Source organism: Dunckerocampus dactyliophorus, chromosome 8 (assembly GCF_027744805.1).
Source record: "Dunckerocampus dactyliophorus isolate RoL2022-P2 chromosome 8, RoL_Ddac_1.1, whole genome shotgun sequence".
Classification (NCBI taxonomy): Eukaryota; Metazoa; Chordata; class Actinopteri; order Syngnathiformes; family Syngnathidae; genus Dunckerocampus; species Dunckerocampus dactyliophorus.
The window spans coordinates 32,692,552-32,707,500 of NC_072826.1; the positions used below are offsets into that span (position 1 = coordinate 32,692,552).

At 41.8% G+C, this 14,949-nt stretch overlaps 1 protein-coding gene across 1 annotated transcript; it reads left to right on the top strand.

The window, feature by feature from the left end:
- Nucleotides 1-4,499: 4,499 nt before the first annotated feature.
- LOC129186295 (uncharacterized) lies at nt 4,500-11,774 on the top strand. Its single transcript, XM_054784407.1, has 10 exons — nt 4,500-4,704; nt 7,220-7,273; nt 7,334-7,396; nt 7,467-7,592; nt 10,782-10,808; nt 10,887-10,928; nt 11,003-11,065; nt 11,150-11,189; nt 11,260-11,373; nt 11,485-11,774. The coding sequence occupies exons 1-10, from the start codon at nt 4,693-4,695 to the stop codon at nt 11,772-11,774; spliced, it is 831 nt and encodes a 276-aa protein (XP_054640382.1). The 5' UTR covers nt 4,500-4,692.
- Nucleotides 11,775-14,949: the final 3,175 nt, after the last annotated feature.

The window sequence follows — 14,949 nt, forward strand, 5'->3', positions numbered from 1 at the left end:
GCATGTTTTTGTCCATATTTCTGTTTTTTATTTTAAATCCATCGTCGCCTTTAGCTCTAAACAGTTTACGATTCTTTTTCATTGTTTTTCGGAACATTTCACCTTCCTTTCTGAACAACTGTATAATTTCCAATTCCTTTTCTCTTTTCTGTTGTCTTTTGTTACTTTTGTCTTTGGGTTTATAGTCCTTTATTCGGACTTCCATGTCATCACACAAACTCACATCAAATGTTCCACCTTCAGGCCAACTTGGATTTAAGCTTTTAGTGTGTTTTGTCCACTTTTTAGAGACCTTCTCGATGTCATCCTTCCTTTTTGGGTATTTTAACCCTAAAATTGTTGTCGAAGGAATAGCCATTTTGAGTATTTCAACTTTCAAGACAGAAATTAAAATAAATGTTATTGTTTGTTCTGTCACAAAAATAAGTTATTTTCGCCAAAGTATCTTAACCTCAGACTGCAATTTTATCACAATGTTATTTGATGAGTATTGTCTTTATTCACATTCAAAATTAAGTCTTTATACACCAGCACACCACATTAAAATGTTTTAAACTTAAACACCAACATGACACTTTCCATAAATGCTGTACAGTTCAGAACCACAGCTTGCAGAAACTCTCCAATCTCATAACACAAAAAAAAAAACCTCTTCCACTGGCTGACTTGTTCTTCCAACACTCAGAGGGAGGGCTGTAGCCACTCCCCTTGTGTCCCCTCGCTCAACACCTCCTTCAGTTATTCACTTCACATCCGGTCACTGGCAGAACCACACAGCTTGACAAGATTCACTAAGTTCAAAGTTATACAAAACAAAGTCTCAAAAGACTTATCACACAGCAAATTGCACACAATTTTCTTCTCAATTCAACCACTGCAATTCTGTCCTTTCAACTCCAGCGCAACCCACAACAAATTAACATTGGCACAAATAACACAACTAGGCAAGATGCACTACACTCAATAATAGCCAAATGCAGCACCTCCAGCAACAGACACAAAGATGACACACAAACTGCTTTCACTTCAACTATGTGTAAGGTTGACCTTTTTGTTGTTCCAGAAGAGATCATTCAAACAAAGGATGAATCTATGAACATTTCTGACAATACGTTTTTAACCGCACTTCTCACTTGCGTATTTGGCAATTTTCAGCTATTTACACTGGCTAACGTTACTGTCTTGCGACTAAGATGATTAATCTTATAGTTATTTTCTTTTGAGGGTTACAAAGCACAGTTTGTCCTCAGCTGACCTTCGTTCACACACTCACTCACTCCAGACAGTGAAAAAACACACAAAAAAAACGCTGAACGCTTTACAGAAGAGGTGAGACAGTCAGCCACACACACACACACACACACTTGAAGTACTGTATATGCCAATTGGATTTTAGAATTTTTGTTACATACAACAAATAACAAAATTTTAGTGCACTTCAAACCAATCACACAAGTTAAGCAATCCAAATGATTGCTTCACGCCTTAATCTCCTCCAGTTGTTATAGTTTAGGTATGCATTAATATACTCATGACTGACCTTGTCCGGCTGACTAGGACTGCAAGACTGTTCTAGAGTTACATCACAAAGTAGACAATAAGAACTACTTTATTGTAATTCCGCATGTGTAATTTCAGTATGCTTCTCTACTTGTTAGACGTGATTTGCTTCACGCATATTATATAGGCGCAGCCTTTGCTCTGTAGTTGGTCACCTCCTTTGCGCGTTCGGAGGGTCGTAACCACACAGACTTAGCGCGCAGTGAACGAACTCTGCGTTGTATAGGGTACCTCGCTCTACCAATTGCAGTCGGCCTTATATTTAGCCCTTAATTTTTCCTCCATGAATGAACTCCCGGACTAAGAGTTGCTGCAGCATAAATTGTCGACCTCACACACACACACAAAGCCGGCACGAGCCTGTACTCTTTTCCTTTACTCAACACTTCTAAAGTACGCCAATCATGCCGTAACACAGCTGGACTCGAGTCATTTTAGTAAAACACACAAAAAGTTTTTCCCACTCTAAAGTGAGGGCCACATTTTGTGTGAGTGTTCCCCACCCCCAATCTGCAGTTGTTATTAATGCACTAACAACAGGCTCTCTTATTTGGAGAAATTTTAACATTAATGCTCATTAGTTACCCCCATTACTGCACCACACTGTCAAACCAAATGGTAAGAAATCTTACCTGTTTTTACGGCCGTTGGTTTGCAATATGGTGCAGGTCAGAAGGCCACGAGCATCAACGTCTTTCCTTCCAATCCTGTTCGTGACGCCAAATGTTGTGGAATAATAAGAGGCACAACACGACTTGTATGCAGTTGAGGGAAAAGGGACACCCCGTTTATTCCGTTCACCCTTAAATAGACCCAGTGAACAATAACAATGACGTGGATTACCAAAACCTCGTCCTTCCTTGGACATGTTGGCAGGACATTTTGAAATCACATAACATCTGGAACATATCTTGTATAACTTCGGTCACGATGACCTCCCCCTCAGTCACGTAGGCCTGAGTTCAACTGACTTTCACAGAACAAAAGGTACTCTGGAGTTCACAGGACAAGAATCATTTTACAATAAAAGCTTCTTAGCTTTAGCATCAGGAGGGCATGACAGTGGGAATGATGACACGACATCAACATTTGGAGCACATTTAGGCTTTTATAGCCTGTGGTCTTTGATCATTCATACATTCATACATGCTTGCTTTGCTGTTGTTTCTTTACACATTTCAATGGCTATCCATTCCAAAATGTTATCAATAGCAAATGACATGTTGTTTCCATGGTGTAGTTGCCATGGTTTTCCATGTAAATGGAAAAGTGATGCCTGATGTTCAGTATCTTGACCGAGGATACTTTGACACCTGAGCCATGCCCCCCTCCCATGCCACGTGCACAGCACTCCTCCTCCACTTGTATTGTTCCTGGTAATGCAGATCATTCCTTAACCTTCCATCTGAAAGTCCAGCCTTGTCAGTGTTGATCCAAGTTTCCCAGATTGTGATTACTTTTAAGGGTTGAATGGGTTCAAATATTATCAAATGTTATCATTTGCATACATGCTTCTGCTGTTCATGTGCTAACTGACAACGTAGTGCTGATATGAATGTTGTATTGCTCCTCCGTGTAGTAACGTGTCGTAACAGCAGTCACAGAAAATGTGTGTCCTGATCTACAGTCATGGAAAAATGATGAGACCTCCTTGTTTCTTCAGCCTATTGATCCATTTGAATGGCTGGTACAACTAAAGGTACATTTGTTTGGACAGATACAATGATAACAAACATAAGATCATTGAAGAGCTGATTGAGCTATTTCTGTTGTCATGGTTACATTTGTCCAAACAAAAGTAGCTTTAGGTGTATCAAATGAAGAAGAAACTGAAGAAACAAGGGTGCTCTAATCATTTTGCTTTTTCCACTTCTGGTTGCTTGTGGTCTGTGAAACAAAAGGTATCAATTGTAGATCTTCTTGTGGCATCCTGATGACGTCAAATGATAATACGTGTCATCCTTCCCTCTGATCATTCTTGTTTTGGAGTTGTTTTCCTTCTCCATGTTGTCGTGTTGATACCATGTTTAGTATTTATCCATATACAGTCAAACTTGTCTATAGCGGCCACTAGAGGGAGTCTGCAAAAGTGGCCGCTATAGACAGGCGGCCTCTATAGACAGGTTGGCGTCCTGTTTGAATGTTGACCAGTAGAGGAAAAAGGGAAAATAATAATAATGTTGACCAGTAGAGGGCACTGCGGACTGCGGATAAAAGTTGTACAGCACTACTAGGCTTGTTATTATCATGGTTCATGGTTCATGGTTTGAATTCATCCTGAACATGCATATGAGTCAAACAGTATCACATCACATAGTACAATTCACAATTTTGCATGTCCAAAAAGGAGTAGGAAGAGCAAAGCTTATTTAATCCTACCCCTCATCAGTTTCACATCAGTTGCAATACATTTATTCACCTCTTGTTCTTCCAAGTGTACTTTGTAGGTCTACATGACAATGTAGTGCAATCATAGCCAAGGTTTTTACTTACTAAAAGGAAGCTAGAGGCTTAATAATCACTGATAGAATATATCCACCACCCACAGAACAAAGCTGTGTTAGTAATGTCTTACGCTTCTTTTTCATATTTTACTTTTTATACGGCAGAGTGTCATTACAGCTTTAGTTCATCAGGAAGTGCCGGGAAGTGACGGTGGGCGTCCCGAGCAGGAGAGCTAGGCTCAGTGCTAGCTGAGAGTTTGGAGAAAGTTGGGAAGTGTGTTTATGTTGGCGTGGATGTAAAGTCCTGCAGTGTTCTCCGCTGTTAATAAAGCCATTAAAGTGCATCGGCGACATGAGTCTCTCCTTCCCCACAAACAAGAAATAAATGGTGTCACTTGTTACAGGCATTGCCTGGACAGCTATGTAGTGGGGCTTGTTTAACCTTTGCCTTGTGGGCAAGCAGGAAGGAGAGACGATGCTGAGAGATGTGTGTGTGTTCTGAGCTGCTGTCTGGTGGCCGCGTTCAATAAATAAAGTTGGCAGAAGCAACAGGAGAAGTTTCCTTCTTTGCTTCGGAGCTGAATAACACTGACAAGTTAACAGACTAGTAGCGAACGGAAAAGAAGACGGCTTTGTTTGTGTCGAATACAGAAGATGAGGACTTTGATGGATTTGTGGATGAGGATTGATGAAAAATAATGTGAGTACATTCTAAAATACTTCAATTAAGTACAACCGAACTCAGTTTTGCTCCCGCTGCCGCATGCATGCTAGCGTATGTTTTTTTTTATTGTAGTGTCGCTGGGAGCACGTCCTGTTCCCAGCCTACTTTGCGGTAATGTTTTGGTGCAAATGCTCTTAATGTTACATGTTTGAGCAGGAAATAGTAAGCTCAAAAGAAGACGGCTTTTTTTTATGTGGAACAACTGACAGTTTGTGTGGATCTTGTGAATGATTGTGACTGAGCTAGGACTCAGTCATTAAAGTCTACACACAACGGCTTCATTAATTGAAAAACAAAACTTTTTCGTGCATGAAGCTTCTACTTGAGTTGGTAATTTGGCCGCTATATGCGGTCAGATATTGACCAAGGGAGACAAAATGGGTGGCCGCTGGCTGCGTTGGACAGGTGACTGCTTTACACAGGGTCTATAACATGTACATTTGCTGGGGGGGGATTTTTCAGTGGCTGCTATAGGCAGGTGGCCGTTCTATCAAGGTGGCCGCTAAGACAGGTTTGACTGTATACATATATATATATATGTATATTCTGTAATGTGTTGAGGGAGCAGTCATACAGTTGTAATGTGACATAAAGGGCTGACAAGTGACTGCAAGGACCAGTCATCTGTGTCATGGCTGAGGTTCTACAAGGGGGTGTTATATTCAGCATAAAACGTTGGACACACAAAGACGTGTCGGTTGCCACTTTACAACGTAAAAATATGGAATTTTTCTTTTTTTGTAGTTGCCTTGTCTGTCAATCCAACAACTGCACACGTCACGCAACCAGGTCAGCGCCAACCCTACGTCCACAATGCATTGATGAAAAATGTAAAATACATTTGATTCAAAAGGAATTGCATGAAAACAATGAATTGCTAAACAAGTAGGTCATTGTGTACACTGCAAAAAGTGCATATCTCAGCGAGATTAAATATGTGAAAGCTGAAAATATATAGTGGATCCCCGCACAATTTTGTAAAAAAAAAAATTAAAAAACACTTGAAAATAGGTTGTTTTCCTGCAGAAAAAAATCTGATTCACTCAAAGTGGTGAATGCATTTCATACATTCTCAGTGACAATTACACGCCCACACATTCCTGCACCTTCATACACTGCTCACAAAAATGAAAGGAACACTTTTTTTATTGGGCCTGGCATGAATTGAATTAAACCTGTCTGGTAATTTTCTGGTTGGTTAAGCAGCTGAGGGCCTCGTTGATAAATATACACACGTACACACTGCTCAAAATAATGAAAGGAACACTTGGAAAACACATCAGATCTAAACTGGGGGAAAATGATGTTGAATATGTTTCCTGATAATGAGTGGGTGATGTATTAGTAACAAAATGATGCCACATCATTTGATAGAAATGAAAATGATCACCCTATAGAGGGGGGAAATCAAAGACACCCCAAAAATGAAAGTGAAAAAATGATGCAGCAAACTGGTCCATTTAGCTAAAATGTCATTGTAGCAACTCAAAATGATTGTCAGTAGTTTGTGTGGCCCCCACGTGCTTGTACGCATGCCTGACAACGTGGGGGCATGCTCCTAATGAGACTACGGATGGTGTCCTGGGGGATCTCCTCCCAGATCTGCACCAGGGCATCAATGAGCTCCTGGACAGTCTGAGGAGCAACCTGGCGGCGCCGGATGGACCTAAACATAATGTCCCAGAGGTGTTCTATTGGGTTTAGGTCAGGTGAACGTGGGGGCCAGTCCATGATGGATGTCAGTTGGGAAGTATGGGTAGTATGGGAAGCCATTCACAGATGGAGAATACATGAAAGAATCGTTCATATGAACATCCGTGCATCTGTTCTCCCAATTAAAAAATAAACAGGAAATGATTGAAAATGAAAGAATGCCTCTCTTTGCAAGACAGTCAAGGACGGGACCAATAGAATGCTTACTGATGACAATAGATATGTGAACTCTGATGGATGTTTTCATCTTAAAGTCGGCTACGTTTTGTTAGAATTTGACAAACATGTGAACCACTCAGTAAGACTTCCAGAGTAAAGTGTTGATGGTTCCAGAGTAGACCTCCAAACGTAGACGCACTTCTGTTGGATGAATTGTGTGCTTGTAACAAGTTTAGAAGTTGTCATGTTTTGTGGCTCCTGACTTTTTTTGGACCGAAAGGGGAGGCAAAATGTCTCTTTTGATGGTGAAGGTTGCCGACCCCTGATAGACGTTTGCACCTGTCAGCTTCTTTCCCTGTTTCAGTAGTTTTCTTCATGATGGTGTTTGAGAGGCACTCAATGCAGCATTACTATCCTGTGCTTCCTTCTTCTCCACTCTCACACCCCTCACGTTTCAACCTCCTCTTTCATGGATCTGATGTTTTGTTCCAGATCATCCAGCCTCTGTAGTTTCAGTCGTGTTCCATGATTCCTTGTTGCTTTTTCATCCTATTGTTGGTTCTTTAGTTCTTGTTTTCCATCCATGGACACTAAGTACCCTCAATATGTCTTCTTTCAGAGACTTACAGAAGATCTGAAGAAACTGGATGAAGCAACACCCAAGGATGTCCAGGTAGAAACATTTCATTTCCACATGGACAGGAAGTACTACTAACAACGTGTTGTCTTGTAGAATCTGGAAAAGCGTGTGAACTGGCTGGAAGTATCCCAGGTTTTAAATAGCCACTCAGTTCAGGTTGGATACCAGTACTTTATTTCCCCATGAATAAACATGAAGTACTACATAGTATTATGTCCTCTTGTAGAGGCTGACAGACAATCTGAAGAAGCTGCGTGAAGAAGCTGCAAAGACCAACGATGTTGACATAAAAACACTGACAGACGAGCTGAAGAAGCTGCGTGAAGAAGCTGCAAAGACCAAGGATGTTGAGGTAGGGTTTGTGTCGACGGGGGTTGCTGCTGTCAAAGACTTGACCCCCGGTATGCAGAGGCGAGGCGGCAAGGTGCAGAAATAAAAATAATTGTATTTGCACAAGGCAACAGGACCAAACTAAAAGTGACAAAGGAAACAATGAAAGTAGCTGAGATGGTAAGTCTAGGTGACAGCTGGCAGAGCAACGAGGGTCATCAACCGTGACATCAACAATGAACCAGTGCCGCACATACGATGGCGCTGGCCTTTTAACCGCCGCTAATACAAATTGTCCGCAGCTGTGCGGACACCAGGCATGAAGGGGCTGGAACTTCCACCACACCGGAAGTACACCTCGCCAAAATAAGGGCGCAGGACAGGAAACACTCGCTCCTGTCCTGCGAAACATGACAGTTTGTCCTCAGCATGTATAGGACATGTTTGGGATGTATCACATGACCATATCATTCAATTCAGTAGAGTCTGGTATCAAAAGCTGCAAAGCTAAACCCATAGAAGTAAATACACTTGTGTACTTGTGTACAACCAGGATCCGTTACGGATGATGCATTGATGAGTACGAGCATGAAACAAGCACAGCTCGTCATTATCCGTCATCTTGATGAGGGAAAATCCTCATTATGTGTTCACTCTTCACGCTCTGTGATTGGCCAGTCACACAGTCACATGGTGCGAGCATTTCATAGAACTAAGACGCATTTTGCTCCTCAAATGAGCCCAAACAAAGTGAATCAAAGTAGAGAAACATTTTGGCGCATCCGTGTAGAAATCTACAAGTCTCCTACAACTTAAGCTAACTGGCATAGCTAACTGGCGTAGCTAACTAGCTATGTAACTCGCACATTGACCGTCTCAGCCGTACAAGATGCACGTGTAGCTAACTGGCGTAGCTAACTAGCTATGTAACTCACGCATTGACCGACTCAACCATACAAGATGCACGTTTAGTTAACTGGCGTAGCTAACTAGCAAGCTAACTAGCTATGTAACTTTCGCATTGACTGTCCTAGCTGTACAAGATGCACGTGTAGCTAACTAGCTAGCTAACTAGCTATGTAACTCGCACATTGACCGACTCAGCCGTACAAGATGCATGTGTAGCTAACTGGCGTAGCTAGCTAGCTATGTCACTCGCGCATTGACCGTCTCAGTTGTACAAGATACACTTGTGCTAACTGGCGTAGCTAGTGAAGGATTCTCTGATCCTTGTGGGTGTCGAAGTCGGAGGAAAGGAGACTAGATTACTACCATATAATCAAATGTGAATATTTATTCTTGACAAACAAACCTAATGCAATCGGAGCTCCGAGCCTAGCGTCTTTCCCTATAGGCCTACACAGAGGTTGGTCTTAATACAGGGTCAGACAGGAAGAGCACAGCTAACTATCCCTGCCCGGTCCTGATACATTTTTAGATGCAAATGTAGGTTGATCCTCAGCCAATGGGAGAAGACAGCGCCCGTCACTGTAGATGTTGGAGAGCCAATCAGATGCCGCTGAAGGTGTGGTGTTGTAGTCCCCGAGGACCAATTAGATGTCTCTGGAGGTGTGGTGTTGTAGTCCCTGAGGACCAATCAGCAAAGTGGGGTGGCACCTGCCGATGTGAGAAGTGGGCCTTTGTTCGTTGTGAAGGTCAACCAGCTGCTGTAAGCAGGATGTTGCTGTGGTTTGAGTACTCGCTCCTTGAGCTGCTTATCAGTTGTGAGGTATGTGTGGATGAGATAATGAGCGCAGGCCATGAGAACACTATGTGTTTTGTGTGACTACCTGTATAAAATGGATGTGAGCGGCTTAGCAGATTAATATGCATATAATAAGAACACAAATGAGATATAAAACCCTTCATTAGCTAGCTATGTAACTCACGCATTGACCGTCTCAGCTGTACAAGATGCACTTGTGCTAAGTGCCGTAGCTAACTAGCTATGTCACTCGCGCATTGACCGTCTCAGCCATACAAGATGCATGTTTAGCTAACTGGTGTAGCTAACTAGCTAGCTAACTAGCTATGTTATCGGGTCTGATCAATCCATGCCATTTCAAAGTTAAAATAATGTCCAGATTTAAGGCCCACCCATTTTCCGGTTCAGATACACCCACTGTGGGGTTAAGCTCCGCCCATTGGAGTCCAGCTATGGATACAGGTCATTGAGGTGGGTGAACAGATACAGATCAGCGTTGCTTTGCAAACTTAGCATATTATGGTCCCTTGCTGCACATCTGCTAACACTTCCATGTAAAGGTCAATAGCAAGCTAGCGGTCGATGGCCAAGGTCGTTTGGGTGGATTACGTAAAGGTCACTTTGTAGACGTCGTCCCACACGGGTCAGCTGACATTGTCGCTCCCATCCTGATTGGTGCTTGCGTTTCAAGCTCCACACGCAGATGCAGCTTTCATCTTGATGACTGATGAGGATAAACTGGAGCTGCAGGAATGAATGGATGAATCCATGTTAGTTGTTCATGGTGACACGTTACAGGAAGGTAGTTCCTGACTGTGTACATGTATCACCTGCATAAGTACCTACTCATATATTACGTATGTGTTTTCTACATGACCTTTGGCCTTCAGACGTGCTCCATTTCTCTCTTTCGTTGTCTCTGCTCTGCCGATCTCCGCCCCCGCTGGACCACGCTTTTTGCGTTGAGTTTGTTCAGTTTGAAGTGTTTCCATTGGATGGTATTTTTAGCAGCATGGCGTGTGTGCTTTATGGGTTCGTGAATAAAAAGTGCTGAGTCGTGGAGGAAGGATGTAGCCTGGCTAGCTTTTCTCAGCTAACGTTGCTACTAAACGTTGAACAAACGGTAACGCCCGTGCTCGTCATGAAGGAAGATGTCGCCACACGTGCAATTGGAAGATCGGGGTGGGCAGACCCCAGGGCCCCCCCAAGAGACAAGGCTGTAAATATCAGGCAGCCCACTAGCATGCTGAACCAAGCTAACCCGGCTAGCTTCCATTCACGCTCCGTAAGAGGAGGTTCCAGCCTGTGTTTAGTCGGGAGGAGGCGCTTCAGCGTTGGTCATGATTTCACCACGATCGAGCGGTGCGCCGAGGAAATACTTCCCCACACCAACGTTCCTTCTCCTCACGATGACAGCATTTCATTCCCGTGATGTTCGTTTCCTTCATACAGTTTGTACATGCACAGAAAGTACTGCAGTATAACCCACAGTGTACACTCCCACAGGTGGAGGAAGAGACCGACACCGCCAAGGTAAAAGCACCTGCACACTTCTATGTACACGCATGTATAGAAGTACTGCAGTATTACATACCACATGTACTCTCATAGGATCTAAAGGCACGTGTGGACAAGCTGGAGGTGGTTGAGAAGGTAAAACACACCTGGATACTTGATTACCTTGTACAGGAAGTACTGCAGTAGTACTTCTACTCTTGTACTTCTAGGATCTAACCACACGTGTGGACCACCTGAAGACTGCGGAGACCACAAACACCAAAACCATTCAGGTAGATAAAACACACCTGAGTACTTGATTAGCATGTATAGACAGGATGTACTGCAGTAGTACTTCTACTCATGTACTCTCATAGGATCTAACCACACGTGTGGGCAAGCTGGATGCCATGTCAGGTAGGTGAGAAAGGGTAAAGGTCATAGGAGTGTAGGTGACCTATGACCTGACACCTGATGTGTGCTGCAGACAAACGTAAGGTGTGGTTTGCAGTAGGAAATGGCCACAAAAAGACAAGTGATAACAAGGTGATCTTTGACGACATGCACACCAACATGGGTAGCCACTATGATGCCAACACAGGTAGGATGCCACCTGACTACTAACTAGCATAGCATTTCTTCATCGCTCCTTACCTCTAGAGTCAGCACCACTGGGGGGGGCACTAATGAAGGTGTGATTGTCCCCCTGCAGGCATTTTCACAGCCCCCTACAAGGGCGCCTACTTCTTCACCTTGGCCTACAAATCAGTTGGTAAGAAGATTAATCTAGATGTGTATAAGGAGAAGAAGGATGGGAACAGTGAGTATCTGACGTCCCTGTTTGACACCACCAACAACACAGGGAAGAACTACATGGCCTCCATCAGCATGATGGTTGACCTGGAGGATGACGACAAGGTGTATGTCAATGCTGATAGTGGCCATGAATTTACAACTGGTTGGATTAACGTGTTCAGTGGCTTCCTGGTGTATCCCATGTAAAGTGGGGGCGGGCGCATCCATCCATGATATCAGGGATATCAGGGCAGTATCGCTATGGGATGGATGCTTTGATGTGTATTCCATGATATCGTGTGGCTAACGTTCCACGTGTGTTTATGGGTATTGAAGGGCGTACAGTTGGCGTGTGGCTGATGCCACCTACTGGTAACGCTTGTCATATTTATTAGTATTCTGCTCTGTATTGTTTTCCTAAAGGGACTGTTTGCCAACATCCCGCCCTCTTCCTGTGTTGGCACGGAAGGCTATTGCTAACATGCTAGCTTCTATTTGTTCCCTTGAAATGTTGTCTGATTTGCCAACCATGTGCCCTGCTAATGGATCATTCTGGATGTGATGCCAACATACTGGATGCCAGCGGGCGTGTCCTTTCTTTGTAATCAATAAAGTTGTGTTGAAGTTGGCCACACCCATCTTTTATTTCACACCATGGATACATGGCCGACCATGTGACTCAGGACCGCCACAGCGCGGGAGGGACAAGATGGCGACGCCTGTTCCAGCTGTGGCACAACCGGACATTGGGCAAACAACTCATCCGCACGGCCGGCGCCGCAGAGGGTGTGGGCGTGGCCATGGTTTTGGACCTCCATGTCTCGGGGGGGACTAGTGGACACCTGGCTGGTCTGCCAACGCCAGCGACATGCCAGGCTGACCCTCACTCACCAGTGGGTGATGCCCACACACATTTAACACGTTAGCTACACAGGACACTGATTCATACGCACACAATAATCATCCTTACGGAATAAAGTACTCATTTAATGACAAAGTGTAAATATCACAGAATAAAGTTTAAATATTACAGAATAAAGTTTAAATATTACAGAATAAAGTTTAAATATTAGAGAATAAAGTTTAAATATTGGAGAATAAAGTGGAGAGAGTTTGGATACTAGAGTTTGGATAGAGGTTATAGAGTTTAAATACAGTTTGGATAGAGGTTATCGAGTTTGGATACTAGAGTTTGGATAGAGGTTATAGAGTTTAAATACTAGAGTTTGGATAGAGGTTATAGAGTTTGTTAAATACTAGAGTTTGGATAGAGGTTATAGAGTTTAAATACTAGAGTTTGGATAGAGGTTATAGAGTTTGGATACTAGAGTTTGGATAGAGGTTATAGAGTTTAAATACTAGAGTTTGGATAGCATAGTTTGGATAGAGGTTATAGAGTTTAAATACTAGAGTTTGTATAGAGGTTATAGAGTTTGGATACTAGAGTTTGGACAGAGGTTATAGAGTTTAAATACTAGAGTTTGGATTGAGGTTTTAGAGTTTGGATACTAGAGTTTGGATAGAGGTTATAGAGTTTGGATACTAGAGTTTGGATAGAGGTTATAGAGTTTAAATACTAGAGTTTGGATAGAGGTTATAGAGTTTGGATACGAGAGTTTGGATAGAGATTATAGAGTTTCGATACTAGAGTTTGGATAGAGGTTATAGAGTTTGGATACTAGAGTTTGGATAGAGGTTATAGAGTTTAAAAACTAGAGTTTGGATAGAGGTTATAGAGTTTGGATACTAGAGTTTGGATAGAGGTTATAGAGTTTAGATGCTAGAGTTTGGAAAGCATAGTTTGGATAGAGCTTATAGAGTTTAGATACTAGAGTTTGGATAGAGGTTATAGAGTTTAAATACTAGAGTTTGGATAGCATAGTTTGGATAGAGGTTATAGAGTTTAAATACTAGAGTTTGTATAGAGGTTATAGAGTTTGGATACTAGAGTTTGGACAGAGGTTATAGAGTTTAAATACTAGAGTTTGGATAGAGGTTATAGAGTTTGGATACTAGAGTTTGGATAGAGGTTATAGAGTTTGGATACTAGAGTTTGGATAGAGGTTATAGAGTTTGGATACTAGAGTTTGGATAGAGGTTATAGAGTTTAAATACTAGAGTTTGGATAGAGGTTATCGAGTTTGGATACTAGAGTTTGGATAGAGGTTATAGAGTTTAAATACTAGAGTTTGGATAGAGGTTATAGAGTTTGGATACTAGAGTTTGGATAGAGGTTATAGAGTTTAAATACTAGAGTTTGGATAGCATAGTTTGGATAGAGGTTATAGAGTTTAGATGCTAGAGTTTGGAAAGCATAGTTTGGATAGAGCTTATAGAGTTTAGATACTAGAGTTTGGATAGAGGTTATAGAGTTTAAATACTAGAGTTTGAATAGCATAGTTTGGATAGAGGTTATAGAGTTTAAATACTAGAGTTTGTATAGAGGTTATAGAGTTTGGATACTAGAGTTTGGATAGAGGTTATAGAGTTTAAATACTAGAGTTTGGATAGAGGTTATAGAGTTTGGATACTAGAGTTTGGATAGTGGTTATAGAGTTTGGATACTAGAGTTTGGATAGAGGTTATAGAGTTTAAATACTAGAGTTTGTATAGAGGTTATAGAGTTTGGATACTAGAGTTTGGATAGAGGTTATAGAGTTTAAATACTAGAGTTTGGATAGAGGTTATAGAGTTTGGATACTAGAGTTTGGATAGAGGTTATAGAGTTTAAATACTAGAGTTTGGACAGAGGTTCTAGAGTTTAAATACTAGAGTTTGGATAGAGGTTATAGAGTTTGGATACTAGAGTTTGGATAGAGGTTATGGAATTTAAATACTAGAGTTTGGATAGAGGTTATAGAGTTTGGATACGAGAGATTGGATAGAGGTTTTTGAGTTTGGATACTAGAGTTTGGATAGAGGTTCTAGAGTTTAAATACAGGAGTTTGGATAGAGGTTATAGAGTTTGGATACTAGAGTTTGGATAGAGGTTATGGAATTTAAATACTAGAGTTTGGATAGAGGTTATAGAGTTTGGATACGAGAGATTGGATAGAGGTTTTTGAGTTTGGATACTAGAGTTTGGATAGAGGTTCTAGAGTTTAAATACTAGAGTTTGGATAGAGGTTATAGAGTTTGGATACTAGAGTTTGGATAGAGGTTATGGAATTTAAATACTAGAGTTTGGATAGAGGTTATAGAGTTTGGATACGAGAGATTGGATAGAGGTTTTTGAGTTTGGATACTAGAGTTTGGATAGAGGTTCTAGAGTTTAAATACTAGAGTTCGGATAGAGGTTATAGAGTTTGGATACTAGAGTTTGGATAGAGGTTATGGAATTTAAATACTAGAGTTTGGATAGAGGTTATAGAGTTTGGATACG

Bases quoted from the DNA above. Each gene is read 5' to 3' on its own strand.
- LOC129186295 (XM_054784407.1), top strand. The intron at 10,809-10,886 runs GTAAAAGCACCT...GTACTCTCATAG, and splicing joins AAGAGACCGACACCGCCAAG to GATCTAAAGGCACGTGTGGA. The intron at 10,929-11,002 runs GTAAAACACACC...TTGTACTTCTAG, and splicing joins AGCTGGAGGTGGTTGAGAAG to GATCTAACCACACGTGTGGA.